This window comes from Lissotriton helveticus, chromosome 10 (assembly GCF_964261635.1).
Source record: "Lissotriton helveticus chromosome 10, aLisHel1.1, whole genome shotgun sequence".
Lineage (NCBI taxonomy): Eukaryota > Metazoa > Chordata > Amphibia > Caudata > Salamandridae > Lissotriton > Lissotriton helveticus.
This window is the reverse complement of record NC_136071.1, coordinates 61705981-61729411: the sequence shown is the minus strand read 5'-3', so window position 1 is coordinate 61729411 and position 23431 is coordinate 61705981. Positions and strand designations below refer to the sequence as shown.

The 23431-nt window shown below is 42.0% G+C and overlaps 1 protein-coding gene across 1 annotated transcript in view; it reads left to right on the top strand.

Annotated features, from left to right (window-relative positions):
• The window catches only part of LOC144783900 (extracellular calcium-sensing receptor-like), a 174724-nt gene that overhangs the window by 37600 nt on the left and 113693 nt on the right, over positions 1-23431 (top strand). The window contains exon 4 of the mRNA XM_078662641.1: positions 5315-5606. Coding sequence (XP_078518767.1) covers positions 5315-5606 — 292 coding nt within the window. The remainder of the gene's footprint in view (positions 1-5314; positions 5607-23431) is intronic.

The following is a 23431-nucleotide window of genomic DNA, read 5'->3' as shown; positions in this document are numbered from 1 at the left end:
CGTACAGTTCTATCACATTGCAATAAGCATGAATAAATACATGAATATAAAATGCATGATAAAAGTGCGCGTACTCCTGCAATGCCTATCTAGATGCACCTATGTGTACCTGGCAGGTGAGTAGGTGTAAAGCCAAGACTCCCTCTAGGATTTAGTCGAATCCCATTACCTGAAGTGTGAGAATGTAGAAGCCCTTTTTGGTCTCGAGTTGGACACCCCGCAAGGGATGTTCAAACCACTGTCTGCTGGAGCATCTGCGTGCAGGAGCCTCCGTGTCTCTGGTCAGTGTGTCGGCCTGGAAGTCTCGGTTCCCTCTCTTTATCACTAGCAAGAGGTGCTGTATTCATACAGAAAAGTATCTAAGGTCCCATTGTCCCTTGTTTCTTGTGTTAGAGATTGTTGGGTATGAGGATGATGTACGGGATGAACCGTGTACGTAGATATGGGGAAGAAGGTGGTGCAGCCCCAGCCTGGTTTCCAAGAACCCTTATGAATATGTATTCATACTGTGCAGTCTAAGGTGGAGTCCTAGAACATCAATGTTCAGGGAAACCCTACTTCTGTGCCCAGGACTAGAACTAGATAAAGCTTCAACCATAAAAAGGCTTGTTACTGTGTAGTGTAAGGGAGGTGATGTAGGTGAAAGGGTATGACATTTGGGTACATATATGAAACATAACACTGCTACTTATTCTTCTGTCAACTCTATTTTTGTCACTGTGACTGGAATGACTCAAATTCAGTACAACATCATGTTTGAGAGAATTTTCTGGAATTTCACACACTTTCACAGCCCTATTCAAGTTCAAAACCCTGCTTTCATCTGTTTTCATTGCGTTATTAAAAACTTTGATCACTCTTCTCTTCTGCATAAATTTGGACCACCGAGCGCTCCCTACAGGTGCCCTAATTTTCATCATATCACCCACTTGTATTGTTATGTCTTTTACCCTTTTACTTTTGTCAAAGTATTCTTTTCTCTTTCACTGAGACTCAATCTCCATATCCCACCAATCTCCTAGACCAATGAATTTTACACCCTAGTCCCAATCCATCCATCTTAGACATAACTTGGTGTTAGGACATTGACCTTTGATTCATTTGAAAGGAGACTTTCCAGTTTTGGAGTGAGGAGACATTTGATAGGCCATAATTCCCTCATATAACACACTCTTCCAATCCATACTGTTCATCTTTAGCAACTGCATGCTGTCTTTCAAAGTTTTGTTCACCCTCTTCAGAGCCCCATTTGTTTCAGGATATATATAGACCCCCTCTTCGGCTCCATGCCATAATCTTTTATGAAACTTTCAAACTCATAAGAGCAGAACTGAGGACTATTATCAGTCAACAGTGACTTGGAAATGCTTTCATGTTTAAAAAATCTCCTTCAAAAACCTTGTCATGCAACATGATGATAGGTCTTGGACACAGCTCAGATCCACACACCGAGGAGGTGAGGAGTTTGCTGTACACCTCGAAGTTGAACAACTATAATAATGACAATCTCCTCCTATGTTTTGACAACCTCCTGCATACCATTGAAATGTGCTTGGTAAACAGATTCGTATCACTGATGCTATTGCAGCATTCAATGCCATCACGCACAAATCTTTTGACCTCAGTATCCAGACCTGGCCACCAGAAGTTGACACACAATCTCTCCTTGGTCTGAACAATTCCTAAGTGACCTTTGTGTGCAAATGAAATAAGTTTGCTTCTTAATCCTATGAGAGGAATAAGCCTAGCACCTCTTAAAGAAGAATGCCTCTATCCACAGCCAATTCATATTTTACCAAAGACTATGGTTTTGCAAGACCTGTACTTTTATTCACCTTTATAGCATTGAAGACTTCACACAATTATCTGTCATTTCCCAGTTCTGTTACCCATTCTACTTTTGAAAAGGCACCCAAAGTGACCTTACACACATACACCTATAGTCTCTTCCAGCAATCCATCATCTACCTCTTTACCATATTCTTCTTTAACATTACTTTGAACAAGTTGAAAAAGACAATCTGCAGAATAATTCATGGCTCGCGTCATGTATTCAACAGCAAAGCTGAAATCTTGTAGAGAAAAGACCCATCTCCATATCCTGGCAGAAATTACATCCAACCCTTTGTTCATGAATACATCCTTCAAGGATTTGTGATCTGGCCTAACCTAGAAATAGGTACCCTAAACAAACTTTCTAAATTTGTTTAAATCCAAGTAAATTCCTAGAGCTTTTCGTTCAATTACTGAGCAGTTGTTTTCCAAATGTCTCAAGTTTCTAGATGCACATGCCATCAACACCTCAACTCCCTTCCTCTTTTGAATCAGAACCAAACCTTTCAAATTAGCATCTGTTACTATTATCATCTTATCTCATTGGACAAAGGCTTTTAGGCTTGGAACATCTTTAAGATCAGTTTTCAACTCTTTAATTTTTTTATCATTCTACACTAAATACAAACTCAACTTTTGTACTCAACAGAGATCCTACATTTACCATTTTTATTGCATATTCTTGCACACATTTGTTAGAAAAGGCTGTCATTCCTAAAAAAGTGATTAACTCTTCCTTGTTTTTGGGCTCTTCCAATTTTACTATAGTGTTCACTAATTCCTGTTTCGGCAAAATACCCTTGGAGGAAATAAGGTGACCTACATAATTCACCTCTTCTAAACAAAATTGACACTTATTTTCCTTAAGAGAAAGACCTGCCATCATTAGTCTTGTGGGAACCAAGCATGTTCATTCATCATGCTCTTGCTAATCTTTACCAAAAATCAATAATCATATTGGTAACAATTTGCTCCAGGGAGATCTTCCTTTTAGCAACTCAGAAATTACCATCTGAAAAACCGATGTTGCCGATATGAGCCCAAACGTTAGTCTCTTAAATGTAAAAGTCCTAATAGGAGTAATGCGCTGTCAAATCTTGCAAGGGCAAGTCTAACTCAAGTTGGTGATATGCAGTAGTCATATCCAGTGTGCTAAACACTTTTGCCCCTTCTAAGGTTGTCACCAACTCTTCAATATTAGGAAGTAGGAATGTGTCCACCACACCACTACCTTGTGATTGAGAGCCCTCAAATCAACATGTAGTCAAATGTCCCCATTCTGTTTTTTCACAATAACTACTAGTGCTAACTAACTCTGGGCGTAGTTGTTGCAGTAGCGCTACGCGTAGCTACGCGAAGTGCAATTCGCACTATGCGAGCTACGCCTAGGTATGCGAACTCCGTTGTGCACTGTGCAAAATGCTGTTTGCACTGATTGCACAGTGCCGGATGCTTGTCTGCACCGTGCAATCAGTGCAAACCACATCTTGCACAGTGCAAGCGGTCGTTTTCTGCCGCTCGAGTAGATTTCTACTCGAGCGGCAGCTTTCCCAATGCGGACTGGTAGTTTCTCATCGCGAGCGGATCGCGATCATACGTGACCACTCGCAATGAGAAACCTGACGTCCCCGCGTTGAGAATTTCGCCGGGAGGTTTATTTTCCACACTCGCGATCTGCAACTTGATGTTGCTGATCGCGAATGAGGGAAAAGTCTCGCCGGGATGTCATTTTGCCCGCTCGCGGTCGCCAACTTGACGTTGAGGACTACGAGCAAGCAAAAACGTGTGTTTGCACTGTGCTACGTGCACTTTGCATAGTGCGAAGTAGCGCAAACTTCGCAAATTATGTGAGCGTAGCGTAGTACTTCGCCCAGGGTTAGTGCTAACCACTCTGTTGCCTCCACAGGTTTGATAACATTCATAATAATTTGTTTCTGAATTTAGTTTTTCACGTTCGCATGCATACTAATAGAAATGCCTCGTACCTCAGCCACCACCTGGACTGCATTTCTTTTTAACTATATATGATGCTTATAACCTTTTAAACATCCCAGATACTCCTGAAATAATGGATGAAACTCGTCCCCAAAATTGTTAGCAGGCTATTGCACTTCGTGGACTATAGCATGTGGATTCTAATTGAGGTACAATCTGATATCATCCATCGGTGCATGCAGGCTACAGCGGAATGGCTGCGCTTGAACTCGTTACAGTTCAATGGAACTAAGACAGAGGTCATGCACTGCTCTAACGATCGAGTTCCCAGAGATCTCCCAAACGACTTCTGGCCCCAGTCATTTTCAGATACAGTGTCAGCCGCACCATCGGCGTGTAATTTGGGTGTTATTTTTGGGCCCAACTTGCAGTTAGATCTGCACGTAAACAAGACTACGTCAACGTGCATGATGCTTATCCGCATGCTGCGCAAGGTTTTACCCCTCCTCCCTGAGCAAGCTAGACCTGAAGTAGTGCGGAGCACCATCTTGAGTCGACTCGACTACTGCAACGCACTACTTCTGGAAGCACCGGTAACACTTCTGGGCAAGCTCCAAAGGGTACAAAACCTTGCTGCCAAACTTGCCTTATCCCGCCCCTACTACAGTTCCTCTACGGCCGCGTTACAGGTACTCCATTGGCTTCCGGTCCATCTACGTGTCCGTTACAAAGCAGCATGTATTGTGTTTAGAGCTATCCACGGCTTGGGCCCGATCCCTCTGCAAAGAATGTTTGCCTGGTATCTTCCATCTCGAGCTCTTCGGTCCTCTTCATCTAGGCTACTAGTAGTCCCGCGGTTCCAGAGAGTGAGGATGGGTGGTCGTTCGTTCAGAGTAGCGGCGGCCATACTCTGGAACTCCTTGCCAATATCCTTAAGGAGTCTCGAAGATCTCTCAGCCTTCAGAAAGGCATTGAAAACTTACCTCTTCCCTAGGACAGGCTAGCTGCTGAATTCGCTGGATCAAGGTTCAAAGTGCCAGGATGCCCTCGGTGGTGACAGGCTTGCGCTATATAAATATACCACAATACAATACAATACAATATCACACACTCCAATTAAGAGGCCACAGTATGTATGATATGAGTAGATTCTCATTGTTTTAAATATAAAATACATATATTGTTATGAAACCTAAGTGGTAAAGGACAGTTCTACCAAGCTTACCCACAGGAGCCGCAATTGAGTAGACCAATCATTGAAAAAGAGACAGTTCATTTTCTGAGAACAATGTCAACATTTTGACTCCTGTCCCGGCAACCTCAGCATGCTTCCTAATTTCTTCGAGGCACTCCTTCACGCATTTGGGGCATTTTGTACTGTAAATACAAGTAAAAAGATGACTTTGCTACACTGCTAACTGTGACTGCTTGGGGTGTTTGAAAATGCTACTTTTTCTTGCTGTTCAAGGGGTTATAGTGAATTCTAATCAATGCATGAAAACAGACTCCATAATTGTCTTCATTAACCTTTGTTTTCTATCTCCAGTATTTATACAGAGTTCTACCAATGTGTCCTCGCCATGGTGTTTGCCATTAGTGAGATTAATAGAAGTCCAGAGCTCCTAGCTGACACCACCCTGGGTTTTCAGATTTATGACTCGTGTTCCTCTGAGTTGGGTGCTATCGGGGGCACCTTGCAGCATCTCTCAGGAGGGAAGAAGACAATCCCCAACTATGACTGCCATTTGAGCCCTAAGCTGGCTGGCTTCCTCGGAGATGGCCTGACAGTAGGAGCTCTGCCTATGGCCAGAATACTAGGAGTCAGTCGAATCCCACAGGTATGACATGTACCTATCTTGTACTATCCTGTTGTTTCTTTTTCAGTGATGCTGATTCTCCGAGTTCTTTGCACAATTCCATATTATTAGAACTATTGCCCTTATCCCAGCAAGCATAATTCCCCTAACTATCTGACTCTAACACTTACTTTGACTCACTTTCTGTTGCCATTATAATGAGGTAGCCTGATGGTATTCTGCTCTACTACAACAATATATTGAGGAAAACATATTCATATTTTTACCAGGAGCGTGACTGTAAATGCTATTCATGTCACTTCTGTGAGAAGTCTACATTCTGTATTACTGCTTAAGTGACCTTGAGAATGACGTACAGTTTCCACTCAGTTTATCTGCCACTTTCTCATAAGGAGTAATTACTCATTTACACACAAAGGGGCTCATTAGGATGACGGGCGGACTTTGTCTGCCCGCCATCCTGCTGGAAATCGGGACCACCCGCCATTAGGGCGAGGGTCCCGTGGTTGGTATTAGGATGTCCTGCCACAGTGGCAGGCACATCCTGCATTTATAGCATTGTGGTGGGCCGTGCTCCCAGCACCGCCCGCCACAATGCTATAAATGCATTTCAGCATTTGCATATACAAAGCGGCAGGCACCGCGCGGTGCCTGCCGCTATGTATGTGCAAATGAAGGGGGGTACCACAGGTACCCTCCTGTGTGCACCTTCACTCTGCCCCCAGAGTGAAGAACGCATGCCTTTCCGTGGCGGCATCACCGCCGCGGAAAGGCATTTCAAAATGCCCATAATAATATGGCTGGCGGTGTCTATTAGACACCGCCACCATATTATTCCTTTTCCGCCCCGGCCGCAAGGCGACCGGGGCGGAAAAGCGGCAGACGGTCTTTCCGTCTGCCATGGTCCCCCCCGCCATCCTAATATGGCGGGGGAGAATTCAGGTGAGGATGTCGGGCGGATTGCCCCCGCCAGGCTGGCGGTGGCTACCACCAGCCTGACGGGGGCAATCCGCCCGACATCGTAATGGGCCCCAAACTGTGGGGTCTTGTATGCATGGGTTTTTCTCCTGTTAACTTCTGTGTAAATCCAAAATATTCGAAATTCCTATATTTGATTAGTTTTGTGTGATGCTCTACATATAATCAAAGTGATTGCTTCAGGGCCTGCAGAATGCAGGATCCTGAACCATGGAGAAGTATCTGAGAGTGATACAGGATAGAAGCAATTTTATAAGTTGTAGAAAGATTATTGAAAAAAGAAAAAAATGGAATGCCATGCCTGCTTTCTGTCAGTGGAATGGTCAATGCTTTTCAGTACGTGTGATCGTTTTTTTTTAGAATTTGAGGGGCAGTTCATAATTTACACCAGTTTCCTGCCTCCATCTAAAGTTCCTTGTCTAGTAATAACTTCAGAGGTGCGAACTAATGTAACTCAGCTCAGGCCCTTAGTTTATGTTACTTGAGAATAGTGCTTAGCTGGTTATATTACATGTATTTTGATCCTGGGAGACAATGTAGGCACTTAAAGTGCATCTGAATCTGATTACAGAGCGTTAAGTTGAAATTTAGTTTGACAGCTTAATTCAGCAATTATTTTTATTTTTTAACCAGACCCATAATGAATTTCTGTGTATTGTTCTTCTATTAGTTTTGGTGTAAAAGACCAAAAGAGAATATGAATCTTGGTTAGATGGTGTGCAGTTGTTTGAGAGCATTTGCTATTAGTGGTGATGGATGGGATAAACGTATATCACGAAGACTAAAGTTTGATCTCTTTTAGACTTTGTGAGTTTGCTCTGAGATTATGGTACCTACTCTGCCTGGAATTTATAGGCTATACTAGGAGGAAACTGCAAGTCTCGGAATCAAGTAAGTACATGTAATGCAAAATGTGGCTGAAGGAGAGTAGCACTGGCATCTTTGAGGAGGGGAAATAATTGATAAGGATACTATTTTTAGGGTTCCTTATCTGGATGGAAGAGCTGTGGGGCAACTGGGTGAAAAGATAAAGTTGCAAACTTGGAAAGATATAGTCAAGCAGTGCAATGCTGTAGAGGTAGGCCAACAGAGGTGACCTGAAATGTGCAAAGGTTGGTCGATTACCCAATGCTGAAGGGGAGAGGTGTGGCGCCGCGGCCAGGGTGACTGACGCTGGAATCTGGGGACCACGGTTCGATCCCCGGCTCCGGCGGCAGGTTAGCCCAGCACCATGTGACTCTGAGCAATAGCTCGCTTAATCTTCCCAACGGCCCCCAGCGCCTAGAGACCCTTACGGGTGATTGTGCGCTTTACAAATGTGGACTTTAATGCTGGGTCAGGCATGAGCCCTTGTGATGCTTGGAAATGGGCTGCAAGGATAATAATACAGAATTAACTTGGCTCCCTCACAAAAGTGGTATCTGCTGACACTGAAATTCTGAAACCTCCAAATTCAGATGCAGGACTAGGAGCACCAGCAAGTCAGATAGTGTCATGTATGTTCAAACTAAGTCAATGTGAAATACTGCTCTGAAAACTGTAGTGCCAGCACCACTTTTGCCCTCTGATGCATTCCCACCTAATTTCATCATTCCATCCACCCCATTGCTCCTTACAATACATACACATTTAAAAACACACACTTCCAGATACCACAATTACAGTACCCTTAACATGTTGATTCTCTAAACAGGATACAGTATTATGTTTTGGGGGGAGTATATAAGCATACTGGTCTGGTGACATAATTAAAGTCTGTAGTAGCAGTTTAAATTGATGGGAAGGTGAACATCATTCCAAGGTGGAATCATTTTTACCTTCCCAGCTCCACCTATTCTGGAAAAATAGTGACCGCAATCTAAACAACATATCCTTTAAACTATTATTGCCAAGAAGGTACTCAGAATGACTCCCAGATCAGAACAATTTACACAAACATGGTATCATGTGAAACCCTTCGAACAAGACCTATGGAGGAAAGTGCCCCAAATCACCCCCTACTTTTTGCTCCAAATGCTGATGGTTATGACTCTGATAGTGTACTGGAGTCTGCTGCCCAGACCCCAGTACCTGTGTTCTCTTCCAAAACTGTTATGTTCCACTGAGTAATCCAAAATTGGCAAAGACTTTGCCCTCTTATAAATCCCTAGTATATTGTACTGGGAGTACTCAGGGCATAGGGGATAATGGGGTCCTGAGGGCTGCAACGCATATGTGTGCCACCCTGAATAACCTCAGTAAACTACTGACAGCAGGCCTGCTGCTGGAGACTACAGGAGCAGTGCAAAATGCTCTAACATGACTGTGCCCTCACAATGTGTGGCACAATCAAAACACCTAAGGTAGTCCTCCTGAGCCCTAGAGGCAGGGTGCAGTGTATTAAAGGTGTGGACATATAAGTGCAAGCCTATATGTCCCCATATTGTTGTTCCCCATTGAAAACTACTATAAGTGTTAGCGGTCCATAGGATAACATGGGCTGCCACACGAGCATTCTCGAGGTTGGCAACTCCATTATGGTACCACTGAAATATGGCATGTTTGGTATCAAACAAGGTGCCTTCTCACCCCTCACATGAATCTCGTGTTGAGGGCAAGATGACATGCACCCACCTGACTACCTTAGAATTTGCATACCTGATTGACCCAGCTTCTTTGTGCCCTTGCTGACAGCTGGCATTGGCTGCCACCAAGATACGATTCTGACCTTCTACCATCCAGTGTGATCACTCCTGTTTAGTAACAAGGACTGACAGGACAACTCTGCACGTGGGCTCCATGGGCCAGGTAAAAATTGAACTGACTGTTATAGCTTGTTCCTGGGACCTGTATCACCTTTATCGTGCAAGGGAACAATGCAACTCGACCTGCCTATTGACCCATAGTCACTAGTGCTTTTTCCTATTGACCTCAATGTTAAATTTTCACATTATTATTTTCTATTGCTTCAAAAATCTAAACCTCCGATTATATGTATGCTGTTCCATTAGTTTTGCTGCCTAAATAAGCTTAAAATACACTTTATTTTTATAAATTGGTGTTGAATTTCTCTCATGTCAATTACTTATCTTCTTTGTTGGTACTCAAAAATGCTTAACACATGTTCCTCTATTAAAGTCTGAATGCTCTTTGCCAAGCAACCAGGACTGAACTAACGATTTATTAGTATGAATTAAAGGACCATCTTTGGGTTATTGTGATAGTATTACATGGTGAGGACTAAACCCCACACCACATAATACTCCACTTTCTTACAGTCTGTAGCCTCTGTTCAATGACCAGCCCCCATATGCACAGCAAGTTTCCATCGTGTTTTAAACTGGCATATGTTATTCCTTTGTTGAGAAAGTTTTATAAGGAAACCCTCTAATGTTGCAAATTTCATATTAACCCCAAACTGCCTCATGCATCTAACCATAAGAAGGAAGCACTTTTAAAACTACTCCCTTCTTCTGATACTTTGTAATCTCGCTTTACTACCTCCTACTAAGCGAACCAGAATGATCAGTTTTAAAATATATAACTAAATTGATGACACCATGCTAACATCTACGCTCAAGTCAACCAAAAAATACAAAAAATAATCATACACTGAGGGCTAGATTTTCAAAAAAGACATGCAATGCAGCACAGCACCCAAATAGGATGCACTGCTTTGCGTGACAGGGAAGGAGCAGGGGAGTGCAATATCTATAGTAATATGACTATCTCCTCTCTAGCCCGGTGCTGATTTAAGCTGACGTGAACTAGGCATACACCTTAACTCCATTGCGCTAGGATGCGTGCCTGAGTCTTTAATAGATTTTGTACAGGAAGAGTACCCTTCCTGTGAAAAAAATGTATGTCTAGACAAGTTTAAACCCTTTTCTTACTTTGTAAGTGTGCTGCACAAAAAAAGGAGAAATAGAAACATTTCTCCTGTTAACACATCCTTTGAAGTGGTGTTAACTTTTGGCGCTAAACCTTGTCTACAATTGCTTGTAGGTAGTGCTTTGCATCAAAAGGCCTGGGTGGTTGCATGGGAATGCCCATGTACCACCCATGTAACACCCCATGTAACACCCCCTTGGCACTGTGATAATATGTCCAACCGCCTTCATATCGGAGAAAGAACCGCCTGAATTTCAATCGGCGGTCCCGCCATTGGTATCACAATACGACGGCCTTCAAGGCAGTTGCAAAGTTTATCTTTTGTATTGTGCCATGTGCTGTGGGCTACAGCACACACTGCAGTACAAAAAATACACTTTTATCGTATCCGTGCATGATGTGGCAGGCACTATACAATGCCTACCACACGGTGAAGGGATACGTAGGGGGGCACCATAGGTGCTCCCAAAAACCCAAAACTGATGGACAGGGGTGAAGGGTAAATCACCATGAAACGGCCGGCAGGGAGGGACATCATAATCCCTATGGTGGTGGCTGACAGGCACCACCACCATTGTAGGGATTCAAGTTACCTCCAACAGTCCGACTGGTTCCTTGAGCCCATCAGATCCATGAAGGTTGGTCTCTCCAACCGCCATCTATCCACCCAACAGCCTAATGTGGTCGCCGGAAAACATGTTTACAATGGTGGTGGAACTGCCACTGACGGGCTGTCGGTGGCGGTTCCACAGCAATTGTAATCAGACCCTAAGTAACGAAAATCAGTGTTTTATGCTGGTTTGCATTACTTTTAGGATACTTTCAAATACAAAACAAGTTTTGTGCTAGAAACTAAATTAGGAAGAATACAGTTTCTGCTGGGTAGCATTACTTTTGAGATGCTAACCCAGTGCAAGATGTTCCCCTCAGTGTCCTAGGTACCACTGATAAAGAGACAACCACCAAAACAATTAGGAAGAATACATGTAAAACAGAACTAATATTATTAGAATCTTCAGCAGACACTTAGGGCCAGATTTATCATAACTTGCGGCGCTGAATGACAGACAGAGAACAAGAATGTGCCTATGTACTAAGATATGATGCATTCCTGCTGCCTAGGACCAACACAGCCACCCTTGTTCAATAGTGCACGGGTGCTTGTTTTCTTATTATGTATTATTATTAATATTACTATTATCATCATTTGTAGAGCATATGGTTACACCAACCAGTGTGTCCCCGCGCTGAAACAAGGCAAACGGGAGGCGGCAAGAGTGGATGAATTAATGAGGTACTTGAAAAGCCATGTTTTCAAATCTTTGTGGAAGGCTTGTTCAGTAGAGTAAGCCTTTAAACAGAGCAGAAGAGAATTCCATGATTTTGCAGCTAGGCAGCTGAATGAGCGAGCACCCATTCTAGCCTTTCAGACTCTGAGGACTCTTGCCGGCAGGGTTCCACATGATCGCAGAGGACGAGAAGAGTAGTTAGGTGTAATGAGAGCTCTCAGGTATCTGGGTCCCTTATTCCACCACATTTTGTGGCAGTAACATATTGCCTTAAAAATAACTTTCTTTTCCACTGGAAGTCAATGTAAATTGGCCAGAGCTTTAGAGGCAGACAATCTCTTGGGAAGCCTCAAAACCAGATGAGCTGCATCGTTCTAAATACTAGATATTACTGTAGTAGAAATGTGCTTTGACCAGAGTGTGAACAATGGTCTTTCTGGCAGGTATCAGCGGTAGATCAATCAATTTCCTTAGCATTTTAAGAATGGCAAAGCACTTTCCCAAAACTACTCTGAACTGATGGCCGAAAGAGAGATTTGAATCAAACCAGATCCCAAGATTTTTTGTTGTATTTTTGGGCGTGGGGACCTGACCTAATGCAATGGGCCACCATGCTGATGACCATATGGATGGGGCCTTTCCTACAACCAGTACCTCGGTCTTTTTGCCATTTAGCTTGAGGCAATGTTTGGCCATCCATGTTTCTAGCTCTTCCAAGCAGGCGGAGAAGCGGGCAACCATGGCTCCCTAGACTTGAGAGAGCATGTCATCCGCATATGACACTATGGTCACCTTGTGACATTCCACGATCTCTGCCAGTGGGCCCATGTAGAGATTAAAATAGAGCCGAGAGGCACGCTTTGTGCTAGAGGGATGCTTTCCGAAAGGAAAGGTTTTTGGGAAACCTGGAAAATCGTTTGTGTGGGTATCAAGAAGATAATGAAAGACCGTGTCAAAGGCGGCACTTAAGTCCAGAAGGACTAGTGCTGCTGTCTGACCTGCGACTTCGCATTGCCTTAGGGTTTCAGTGGGTAACAAGAGAGCTGATTCTGTTGATTACGAAGGTCTGAAACCCAATTGGGTAGAACGATAAAGATCATTTGCGATGATAAAGTCAGTAAGTTGATTTCTCAGCTACTTTGCCAATTTTTGGGAGTAATGGGATCAAACGTAAATTTTCAAGAGCCATAGGATCACTTGAAGGCTTTTTTTAGAAGGCTAAGTTCTCTGCAGAAGGAGTGGGAGTTTCTCTGGTGCAATCTAAGGATGATAGTGATTTCAGAATGGAGTAGAGTTCCTTTGAGGAATTGTTGGCTGTTTCTATTTTGCTTGTGTAGAAATAACATCTTTTTATTCTAATTAGAGCATGGTATTTTCTGAGTTCTTCTTTGTAGATGTTTCTACTGATATTTCTACTGACTCTCTTCTCCATATCTCTTCTCCATATCTGCTCCAGGCATTTACATGCCTTTTTTACTGCTTGAAGTTAGTTTGTGACCCAGGAAGCCCATTGCTTATCTCTCGAGTTTGGGATTTATCATAACTTGCTGTTCTGAATGGCAGGCTGAGAACAGGAATGTGCCTATATACTAAGATATGATGCATTCCTACTGACTAGCACCAATGCAGCCATCTTTGTTCAATAGTGCACGCTGCCTGTTTTACAGGCAGGAATGTGTTTGTATAGGAAGGAACACCTTCCAGCACAAAAACAATCTTTAGAGGCTTTTCCTCTTTCTTCTTGTGTTGCAGGATGCAGCACATATAGACTGAGGAAATAATGAGGAGAAATGAAGACATTCCATTTTGACGCAATCCTAATTGTACTACTCTTAGTTAATCTGGGATTACGTCAAAATCCATGGGCGGATGTACGGAAATTGCCATAATCAACTAATTGAACCCATGGATCAATTTACGTTACCTTGCATTACTCTGGAATTTACTAAGCCACGCAGAGCCACGCAAGGTGGTTCGCGTGGCCTATAGACCTTACTTAAGCCCTTGCATTTTCTTGTGCCATTTTGCATGATGCAAGTGCAACACAAGGGCTTAGAAAATCAGTCCCTTGGCTTGTAACACAGTATTGTACAGCAGGCTAGAGACAGGTGAAATCATTTTAATCTTTCCATGTTTAAGGGGATTACTGTTCATGAAAAAATACAGTGTTATGTGACACACTTGGGCGGCTGTCTGCTTCAAATCTGTTGTACATTACCTATGTCCTCATGTACAAAACTGACACAAAGTATTATTCATGCACTTTAGGAAGTCAGGTATTTTGCATCAGGTGTGTGCCTCACATGTCCACAGCACCCACAGCTTGCAAGACATTTTCTGCTCAAATTAGTTGCCAGAAGCTATTGTATAAAATTCAACTTCAAATTATCATATAATTATGTAAGATTATGCTGATGCAAAAAAACAAAACTTTGCCTGAGCCACAAAAGGTCTAATATACAATTTCTTTGCTATACATTTCTAAATTGCTCTGAAGCGAGGTCATCATGTATGAAGATGTTCATATCACCATTCTCAGTCATGGTAGCTAGACTGTAGAACAGTTTGCCTCACTACTTGAAACAACTTGCGAAGAAAATTCAGTTTTCTTAAATAGCTAAAGACATAATTCTTTCCTTGTATGTGGCACGCCTATTATGGTGACACTTGGGATGACAGATGAGCTCAACATGCAAAATGAAAGGCACAAATGAGGGCAGGATGGAAGGAATGACCTCCTCCAGGGCAAATTTAGGGGTGGGCAGAATTTGCGTAATCGCGTTACGCAAATCTCCGTGAAACGGTAAAAAATCTCCGCGAACACGCAGAAATTCCACAAACACGCGGAATTGCTTGTTCGCGATGTTTTTTTCCTGTTCGCAATCGCTGTTTGCGTGCTCCGGGGGAAATATCTCACAAACACGCATTTTGAGAACGCGAACAAGCAAAATATTTCGCGAAGTCGCGTAACTCAGCATTTTGGGCAATTTTGCATTCTCCGCGGAACGCGAAATTACCCAAACTCCGAGAGCGGAACGGAATTTGCCGCCCGGGCCTACCAATAATGCTCTTTGTGGGCTAATTCAAATAAATTTTCATGTGGTGGTATCCTAAAGAGGGCAGGGGCACCACCAATATTTTTTACATTTTTTGGTGGCTTCAGAGAATACAGCAGCCCCAGAATTACGTTAAAATATAACTCTATGTCTTGGGTCCATATAACTGACCACAGGAAAAGGTGATCATTTTGAAGTATTCTCAGACTGGAGCTTTTGGAATGCAAGGAACTCTTGCGATTGGCCTGATGACTGTATTATGCAGTTTGAGGAAACCCTCCTTGCCTAAAATCGTTTTGAGTATAAATGCTTTATTTAAATGCTTATTGAAAGACATTACAATAAGGCCTTGACAAAGACAATAGGCTTGCATGTTATATATTGACAGTGACTTACACTAAAAACTTTGGAAATTCTCAGAAAAATGCCAAAGGTTAAAAGGAGAGTTATAGTTAGGTATTAAAAAGAACCTTATTCATTCAATGAACTATAACTCAGGGCCTGGCCATTCACTGATTATGCCCTCACATGCTACATCACTGGTGACATGCACAATGACATCATTGATAACATCACTGATGACATCTAATGGCATCATTTATAAGAACATTGCACATGTTGGGGGCTCGAGCATTCTGCATGAGGTGTTTGTACAAAATATTGGCAAAAATATTGTGATACAAACATATTCAAGAGAATCAGGTGTCACAAATATCGACAACAGTAATATCAAAGATAAATTTATAGTTTTAAGTATTGTTTTTAATATCGATGTAAATAATATTGATGTAGAAAACTTTGTATGTAATACTGTTTGTAAGTGTTAATTAGTATGTCATTTATTGTAGAGTATTTATATGCCTATTAATTTTTTATGCTCTAGTAACATCATTTATTAGTCATGAAATTGTTAAAATTTATGGTTTTTAGCTGATTCAATTTTTACAAATACTGGTTTTATAAAAAAAAGTCATAGCAGGATATTACGTTTTTGGGGAATAAAAGTGGAAAGATTTTTTTAAAACTGTGCATTTTAAATATATGTTACATTTGTTTTAATGATATGCAATTTAATGTTTTACAATTTAATTTTTGTATGTATTTTGTTGCATTGATATTTTGAATACATATTAATTTCTTGTTCAGTAAAATATATATTAATCATAATAAATGTAAATATATTTTTTAATATTAAAAAAATACAGAAATATTTTTAAAATGAAAAAATGTATTTTTGTAAAAATGTATTGTTCTAATAAACATGTATTTTTTTATTTAAGAATTGTTTCTATATTCAGCATTTCATGATTATTTATTATTGAATATTATTTTATTTTATATGTTATGTTTTAAAGTTTAGTAATGGTAGTAAATATTACAAAAATGTTTCATCATTTAAAGTAATGTAAATATGTTTTATATGTTACATGAAATATTTCACATGTAGGTTTGTAATTTTGTTTAGTGTGTTGTAGGCTATATTTTTGTTTATTTTACAGCTAAAGATTTGTTTGTGAGTATGGAGGATTACATGTTTAAATAAAATAGCTATTTTGTATTACCTTTTAGAAAATGTTTTAGATTGCAATGTAAATAGTAAATGTCACCACTTTAGTGTCCAACATCGTCCAACATTATTGTTAGGTTGGAGTGGGAATTGTAAATGTTGTCGCTTTAGTATCAAACACGTTCCCTCAATCTGGTTAGATTGGAGTGGGAATAGTAAAGGTTGATTCTTTCAGTGTCCATCTCCTTTCCCCAATATGGTTAGATTTGAGTGGGAATACTAAATTTCACCCTTTTAGTGTTCCAAACCTTTCCACAATATGGTTAGACTGCCATGGAAATACATATGGGCACTCATTTAGTTTCCAACAGTTTCCCTAAATTGATATAAGTTAGAGTGGGAAGAGATTAGCAAATTTCACACCTTTAGTGTCCAAAACTTTCTTCATAATTCGGATAGATTGTCGTGAGAATAGTAAATGTTACCCTTTCAGTTTCAACCACATTTACAAACTGTTTTAGATTGAAGCGTAAATAGTAAATGTCCAATACTGTCCCAGAATTGGTTTACATCTGAGTGTGAATAGCATTTTGACCCCTTTAGTGTGAAACACCTTCTTCAAATCGGAATAGATTGGAGTGGGAATAGTGAATGTTACCTTCAGCTTCCAACACCTTTTCCAAATTGCAATAGGTTGCAGTGGGAATAGTAAATAACACCCTTTTAGTGTCCAACACTTTCCCAAAATTGTTTAGATTGAAGTGAAAATAGTATTTCTAACCTCTTTAGTGTGCAACACCTTCTTCAAATTGGTATAGGTTGGAGTGGGAATAGCAAATGACACCGTTATAGAGTCCAACACTTTCCGCAAATTGGTTCATATTGGAGTGGGAATAGTAAATGTCACCCGTGTAGTGTCCAACACTTACTAAAGAATGGTTATTTTGTAGCATGATTATTTAGAATTATTATTTTAGTTTGAAATCCTAGAAATAGCTTGTTTTATTTCTTTAGTATTGTTGGTGATTAGAAATATAATAACAATGTATTGTATGTTTGTAAGCAATAATTTCAATAATTCAATTGTTTTAAGAATAAAGACAAATAACACATTTTTCTCATTTTGTTTCTTTTCAATATTTAAGGTTTGTTTTTACATGTAAACATATTTCAACTGAAAATATACATTGATATAATCAAACAAATGTAACATTCTTTAATAATTTCAATATCAATTAATAAAAAATGTAAATTATATTTAAATACTATTGTTTGTTGTGCATTGTACAATTTTTTACGTTGTTTATAACTTTTTAGCATTTCAGAAAGTTTTTAAATGCACATTTTTAACCCAATTTTTACATTAGTTTTTTAAGTGTATTATAATTAATTGTATATATTTTATAATTTTTAACAATCTGTACGACACTTGTTGGTGTGTTTTACATGTTTAATAATTTTTAAAAAAATGTTCAAACATGTTTTTAACACTTTACTTTGTTTTCTATTCTTTTCTGTAGGGAGATATATATTTTTGTTTTAATTTCATTTAGCAGCCATTTTTTCTACAGCAATCTTCTATTTTATAATCAATCTGAGCTATTTTTAGTCTATATTCCAGGAACCAGGTTGCGGTCACATGGGCTTTTCTTCTGTACAGGTAAGTCCTTCTTTCAGGATTTTTTAAAGTGTTTTTGTAGTTTTAGGTATGTATGTTTATGTTAGTTAAATTTTGTCATGTTACTTATATTTTGCTGATTAAGGGGCTTATTGTGATGTCAATTGGAGTTGCCTCTGACCAACACCATCTCAGTCTCTGGACCAACGGACCTTCGGTCAGCAGATCTGACAGCCTATTTACGATGCGACCGAACACAGTTCGGTTGCACACTTTTCTCTATGGGAGCTTGTGTTACGCCCGTGTTACGCCCATAAACCGCCCGTAATACAGGCTCCCATAGAGAATGGGTGTGTGTGTAAAGCCCTCCTCCCTGTGGCAGGCACACCATGGTATTGACCACCAACCATAGTCTGCGGAGTCAAAGACGCTATCTGACAGCCTTTCGGTGTCAAATGCAAAATGAACAGTTTGGTGTCAGAAAGGCCGGAACGAAAGGCTCTGGGAAACCGACATTGTGATCCAGACCCCGGAGACGCCATCCAAAGGAAATTGCGGTGTGGTCCCAACCGGCAGGAAGACTCCAGAGCCGGTCGGAACCGAATCAGAATGACCGGCGGTTTACATTCCAGCTGCCAACATCGTAGCGGTCGGATGCTTTCCACTGACGTTGTAATCGGCCCCTAAGGGTGATATACATAGAAATGTATTCTTTCGGGTCAGGGAAGCTGCCGGTCGGATGGAAACAGGCGGTGGTGCTCCCGCTCAGGAAGAAACCACATTTAGGCTTCGAGGTATTAGAAAATCTGAGGCCCATCTCCCTCCTGCCTTTTCTGTCAAAAGTGGCGGAAAAGGTGGTTAATATCCAAATTATGAAGCACGTAGAGGAAAGGGGACTGCTCCATGCGACGCAGTTTGGTTTCAGGCCACGTCATTCCACTGAGTCCGCCCTCCTCATGGCAACGGAACATCTGAGAGAGGCCGTGGATGCAGGCCAAACTATGGCTCTGATCTTGTTGGACCTCAGCGCGGCGTTCGACACTGTAGCACACAACATCTTGCTACAGTGTCTGAACAGAGGTGGCATCTCTGGCACCGCGCTGAGATGGATCCAAGACTTCCTCAATGAGAGAAATTTTCAAGTCAGGCAGGGAGACTGCTATTCTAGGGGGGTGCCTTTGGGCCAAGGCGTGCCGCAGGGCTCGTCCTTGAGCCCTACCCTTTTTAATTTGTACGTCGCGCCTGTTGCATCGATCGTGGAGAGTCATGGCCTCCAACTAGTCTCTTATGCCGACGACACGCAGCTGGTAATCTCCCTGTCGCAGGCGCCCTGTCTTGCTGCCGATGGCTTCCGTTCGTGTATGAAAGATCTTGCCGAATGGATGGCCAACAATTGCTTAAAGCTGAACGGCAGCAAGACAGAGGTGCTGGTGGTAGGGAGAGCCCAGTCTGCCTGGTCGCCGGCATGGTGGCCCTCCTGCCTTGGCCCCACCCCTACCCCGTGCCTAGAGGCGCGCAATTTGGGGGTGTGGTTTGACGTAGGGCTCACCTTTGGCCCCAAGATTAATCGGGTGGTGGGAGTCTGCTTCGGGATTCTGAAGAAGCTGAGAAAGGTCCTGGACTTACTCCCGCTGGAAGCACGTCAAACCCTGGTTCATGCCCTGGTAACAGCTCGGGCGGACTATGGGAACCTGCTGTACCTGGGAGCGCCAGAAAAAAGCATGGCCCGGCTGCAAGTGCTGCAGAATGCGGCTGCACGGCTGATACTCAGACTGCCAAAAAGGGCGCACTCTAAGGCGGCCCTCCAGCAGCTACACTGGCTCCCTGTAAGGAGAAGAGTGGAGTATAAAGCCCTATGTACCTGTCACCGTATTTTGAATGGCAGGGCACCCGTCCCCCTGACGAATTTGATCGAAGCCTACATACCAACACGGGCACTTAGATCAACAGGGGGTGGCTTACTGAGGACCCCAAGAATCAAGAAGGCCCGCATGGGAGGCAGGTCTTTCAGATATTTGGCGGCAACTTACTGGAACAAACTGCCAACGGACCTGCGTCTGGAACTAGATGAGGCCAGATTCCGGGCAAAATTAAAAACCTATCTTTATAGCAAATAAGGGCCCGTGATGTTTTTGCTCCCTGTCATCTGTCTACTCCCACTCTCAGCGCGTGGACACGCCGGTGTGCGTAAGCGCAGCGCTCAATAAATGTCCCAATAAATAAATAAATAAATGTACGCTGTTAGGCAGGTTGGTGTTCCTATTTACTTTACTCTTTTTTGTCTCTGTACTTGTCATATGGGCATTGGGACTTTCTTTTTGTTTAAGGAAATCAATTTTGGTTTATGATAAACCAATGCTTTTTACTTTGATTTCATTTTTTTCGAGTTTCCTGGAGTGTTTCTTTTTTTAAACACTTTCGTTTTTTTTGTAGTTTCATGATATTTCGGATTGCTTTGAGGTACCTTTATTTGATTTGTTTTATTTTTGCATTTTGTTTTGGACTTTTTAGATAATATTTTTTATGTTTTTGGTGGATTACTATTTTTACTGGCTTTACTGGCTTCATGAATACAGAGTAAAATCTACAGCTACACAACAGTAAGGGCCTGATTATGATGGCAGTGGGAGGAGGCATCTGACAGAGGGACCATCTTCCGCGGTTTTCGACATGCTCAAGGAGCACATTGTAACCGTCAGAGGAACAGTAATCCCTACAATAGGGGTAGTGCTGCTCAGGCACCGCATAGGGATTATGATGTCCCTTTCTGCTTACCCTTTTCATGGTGGTTAGCACACCATGAAAAGGCAGGCAGAAAGTTTTTTTTGGGGCCCCCCTTTCCTCCTTGGCCCTTTGCTATGGTGCCCCCTAAAACACCCCTACACCATGTGGCAGGAACCGCATGGTGCCTGCCTCATTGTGCAGGGATGTTTTAAATATGTTTTTCTTGTTTGTTGCAGCCCACAGCACATGCAAGAATACAAAATATACACATTGCGGCCACCATGATGGCAGTCGCATTCTAATGCGGGCAGCGAGACCGCCGACTCCTAGTCAGGCGGTCCTGCTTCCGCCACGCTGCCTGTCAGATGAGAGTCCGACCAGCATCGTAATCAGGCCCTAAGTCTTATTTATTTATTTTCTTTAGAGTGACATTTATAGTTATATTTTATTGTTTATGTAAACAGTATGTACAGCTACCCAACAGTAAGTCTTATCCCTGGCACCCGCTTAATGCCTCATATTTGGTAACCAAACCTCAGTCTTACCTCTACGCCTCATTGAACCCCAAAACCAGAAGAGAGATCATGAACATGTAACTGCTAGCACTGCCAATAATGGAATTCAGCTGGGCCTGGGCAAACCAAAACACAGAAGGAGCATGTCGACTGTGTGACTATGAATGAGAATCATGTGGCTACACCTTCTGTACTATTGCCCAACCCTAGCAAACAAAAGGAGAATTATTCTTAGGAAACTATACCTGAGTGAAAAAGCAAGCACCTCACTTGAGGCCTCGGCAATATGTTTCACACAAAAGGGAACACTACATTCTGGCCCGCTGTGGAAGACTTGTACAATCCATCTGGGATGCTCTCCAGCCTCGTATAGGCCCCAGACCTTGCCCTCGAAAAGTCCAAAAGCTGATTACAGATTACTTTAAAAGATAAAAAAATAAGGTTCCTGAAAAGGACTCAATTTTTTTACCTAAACAGAAGTCTGCGTTAAATTGTCACAAAATCGCAATGCACTTTATAAATAAACTAGGTCCAACGACAGGAAACACGGTGTCTGAGGAGAACAGATATGAAGGAAGATTTGGACAATCGACAAGACAGATGGGTGTCATCCTCCATCGGGGCCGGAAGCAGAGCAATGGTCAAAAGAAAATATGAGAATTAGCCCCTGGGGCGCATGTCGGCACACAGCATTTGCACAATAACAAACAAAAATCTGCTAGAATTTCCCATAAAGTTGCAAAGCACAAGCCCTTTATAAGAGAACTAGTACCCACGATGATGAGATCGGTAAGGAATCACTATCAAGATTGTGCAACATTCCGTCCATCATCTTGTGTGTTTTGCTGTTCACCCTATGTGAGAAGGGTATGCCCAGACGTGGGTCCCGTGCTCACTAAGCCACTGGAGTCAAGCTATCCTGGCTGAAGACGGCTGATAGCCAGAAACCGGTCCTAGGATGCTTGATTCCGGTCCAGGGAAGACATGGCTTGGCAGTTTGGGATGGACTGTTCCCATGAGGCACAGGGTCAAGACTGATTTGCATATGGCCATGTCTGAACTGGGGTGGCTTGGTGAGCAAAATAACGATGGATTAAACCCAGATCTGTGACTGAGGGTGAATGTTTTGCCATTGTGCAACATTCCGTCCATCATCTTGTGTGCTTTGTCCTTTTTAAAGGCAGCACTGCTTTTCAGGCTGTCTCTACATTAAATGTACATACCAATTCGTCTTTGGATTTAAAGGTACTTCCAAAGTCTCAAACTATCTTATCTTTACATATATGTCACTCCTAAAGTTTCCCCAAGTTGGTCCAGTGGCAGGGTGCCATGTAACTATAGGCAGGGACATTATAAAAGATAAGCCCTGGAGACAGAAAAACTGTCAATTTAATTTTCCTCATTGTAGAAAACTAGCTCCATAGACTAACATGGGAATATTTTATTTAAGTATAAATATTGACAGAGGCGAGCTTGAAATGCCCTTCAAAGCCTCAAATGATAGTTTTGATAAATCCAACAACTTGCCACTGTTGGATTTATAAGAACTATTACATAAAAGAAGGTCTATAACTTTCTTTTCTGTAAGTCAAAGTTCAGCCTTCCAGCTGCCCTGTTCTGGTTCGCCAGCCAGGCTGAGCCAAACTGTCTTAACGAGGTGTTCAGTGGCCTGCTAGAGAGACAAAGGATTTCCTGTGGGAGAAGAATTGGAAGCTGCAGAGGATGGATGGGGTGGAGTAGCAAAATTGATCTTCAAAGGGAAAGTGACACTTCAGGACAAGACAGGCTCACCCCCACATACTGCACCCACAGCCACACAGGATTGGAAGGCATTGTGCCATTCTTCCACTGTGTTGTTTATTTTGGCTTCCTGTGCCAAGGTGCTGTCATACATATTTCACCATGGTATTTGGAATTTGGGTTGGCGTCTGTGCCCAGAGTGATGCAGTCTGCTTACCCAAGTGTCTTAGAAATAGTCTATTAGGGGGCTTAATGTGTCTTCATTTTATTGGTAGAAAGGGCTTTCTGTTATTAAATTGCAGTAGTTAGCTACCTCTCTGACTGTAACAAGGACATAGGCATGTCCTGAAATTTATTTCTATTTCAAAGGCACATTTACTATTTGTAGAATACCTCATTTATGACAACTGACACATCACTGCAGTGAGGCAGCAATGCAGCAGAAAACGTTGCACTCAGAGTGATGTTTCTAAATGCCAAGGGTGTGCTGTATTTACAGTATACCAATTAAACAACTCAACTGCCAGTACTGGAAGTCACTTTTAAATA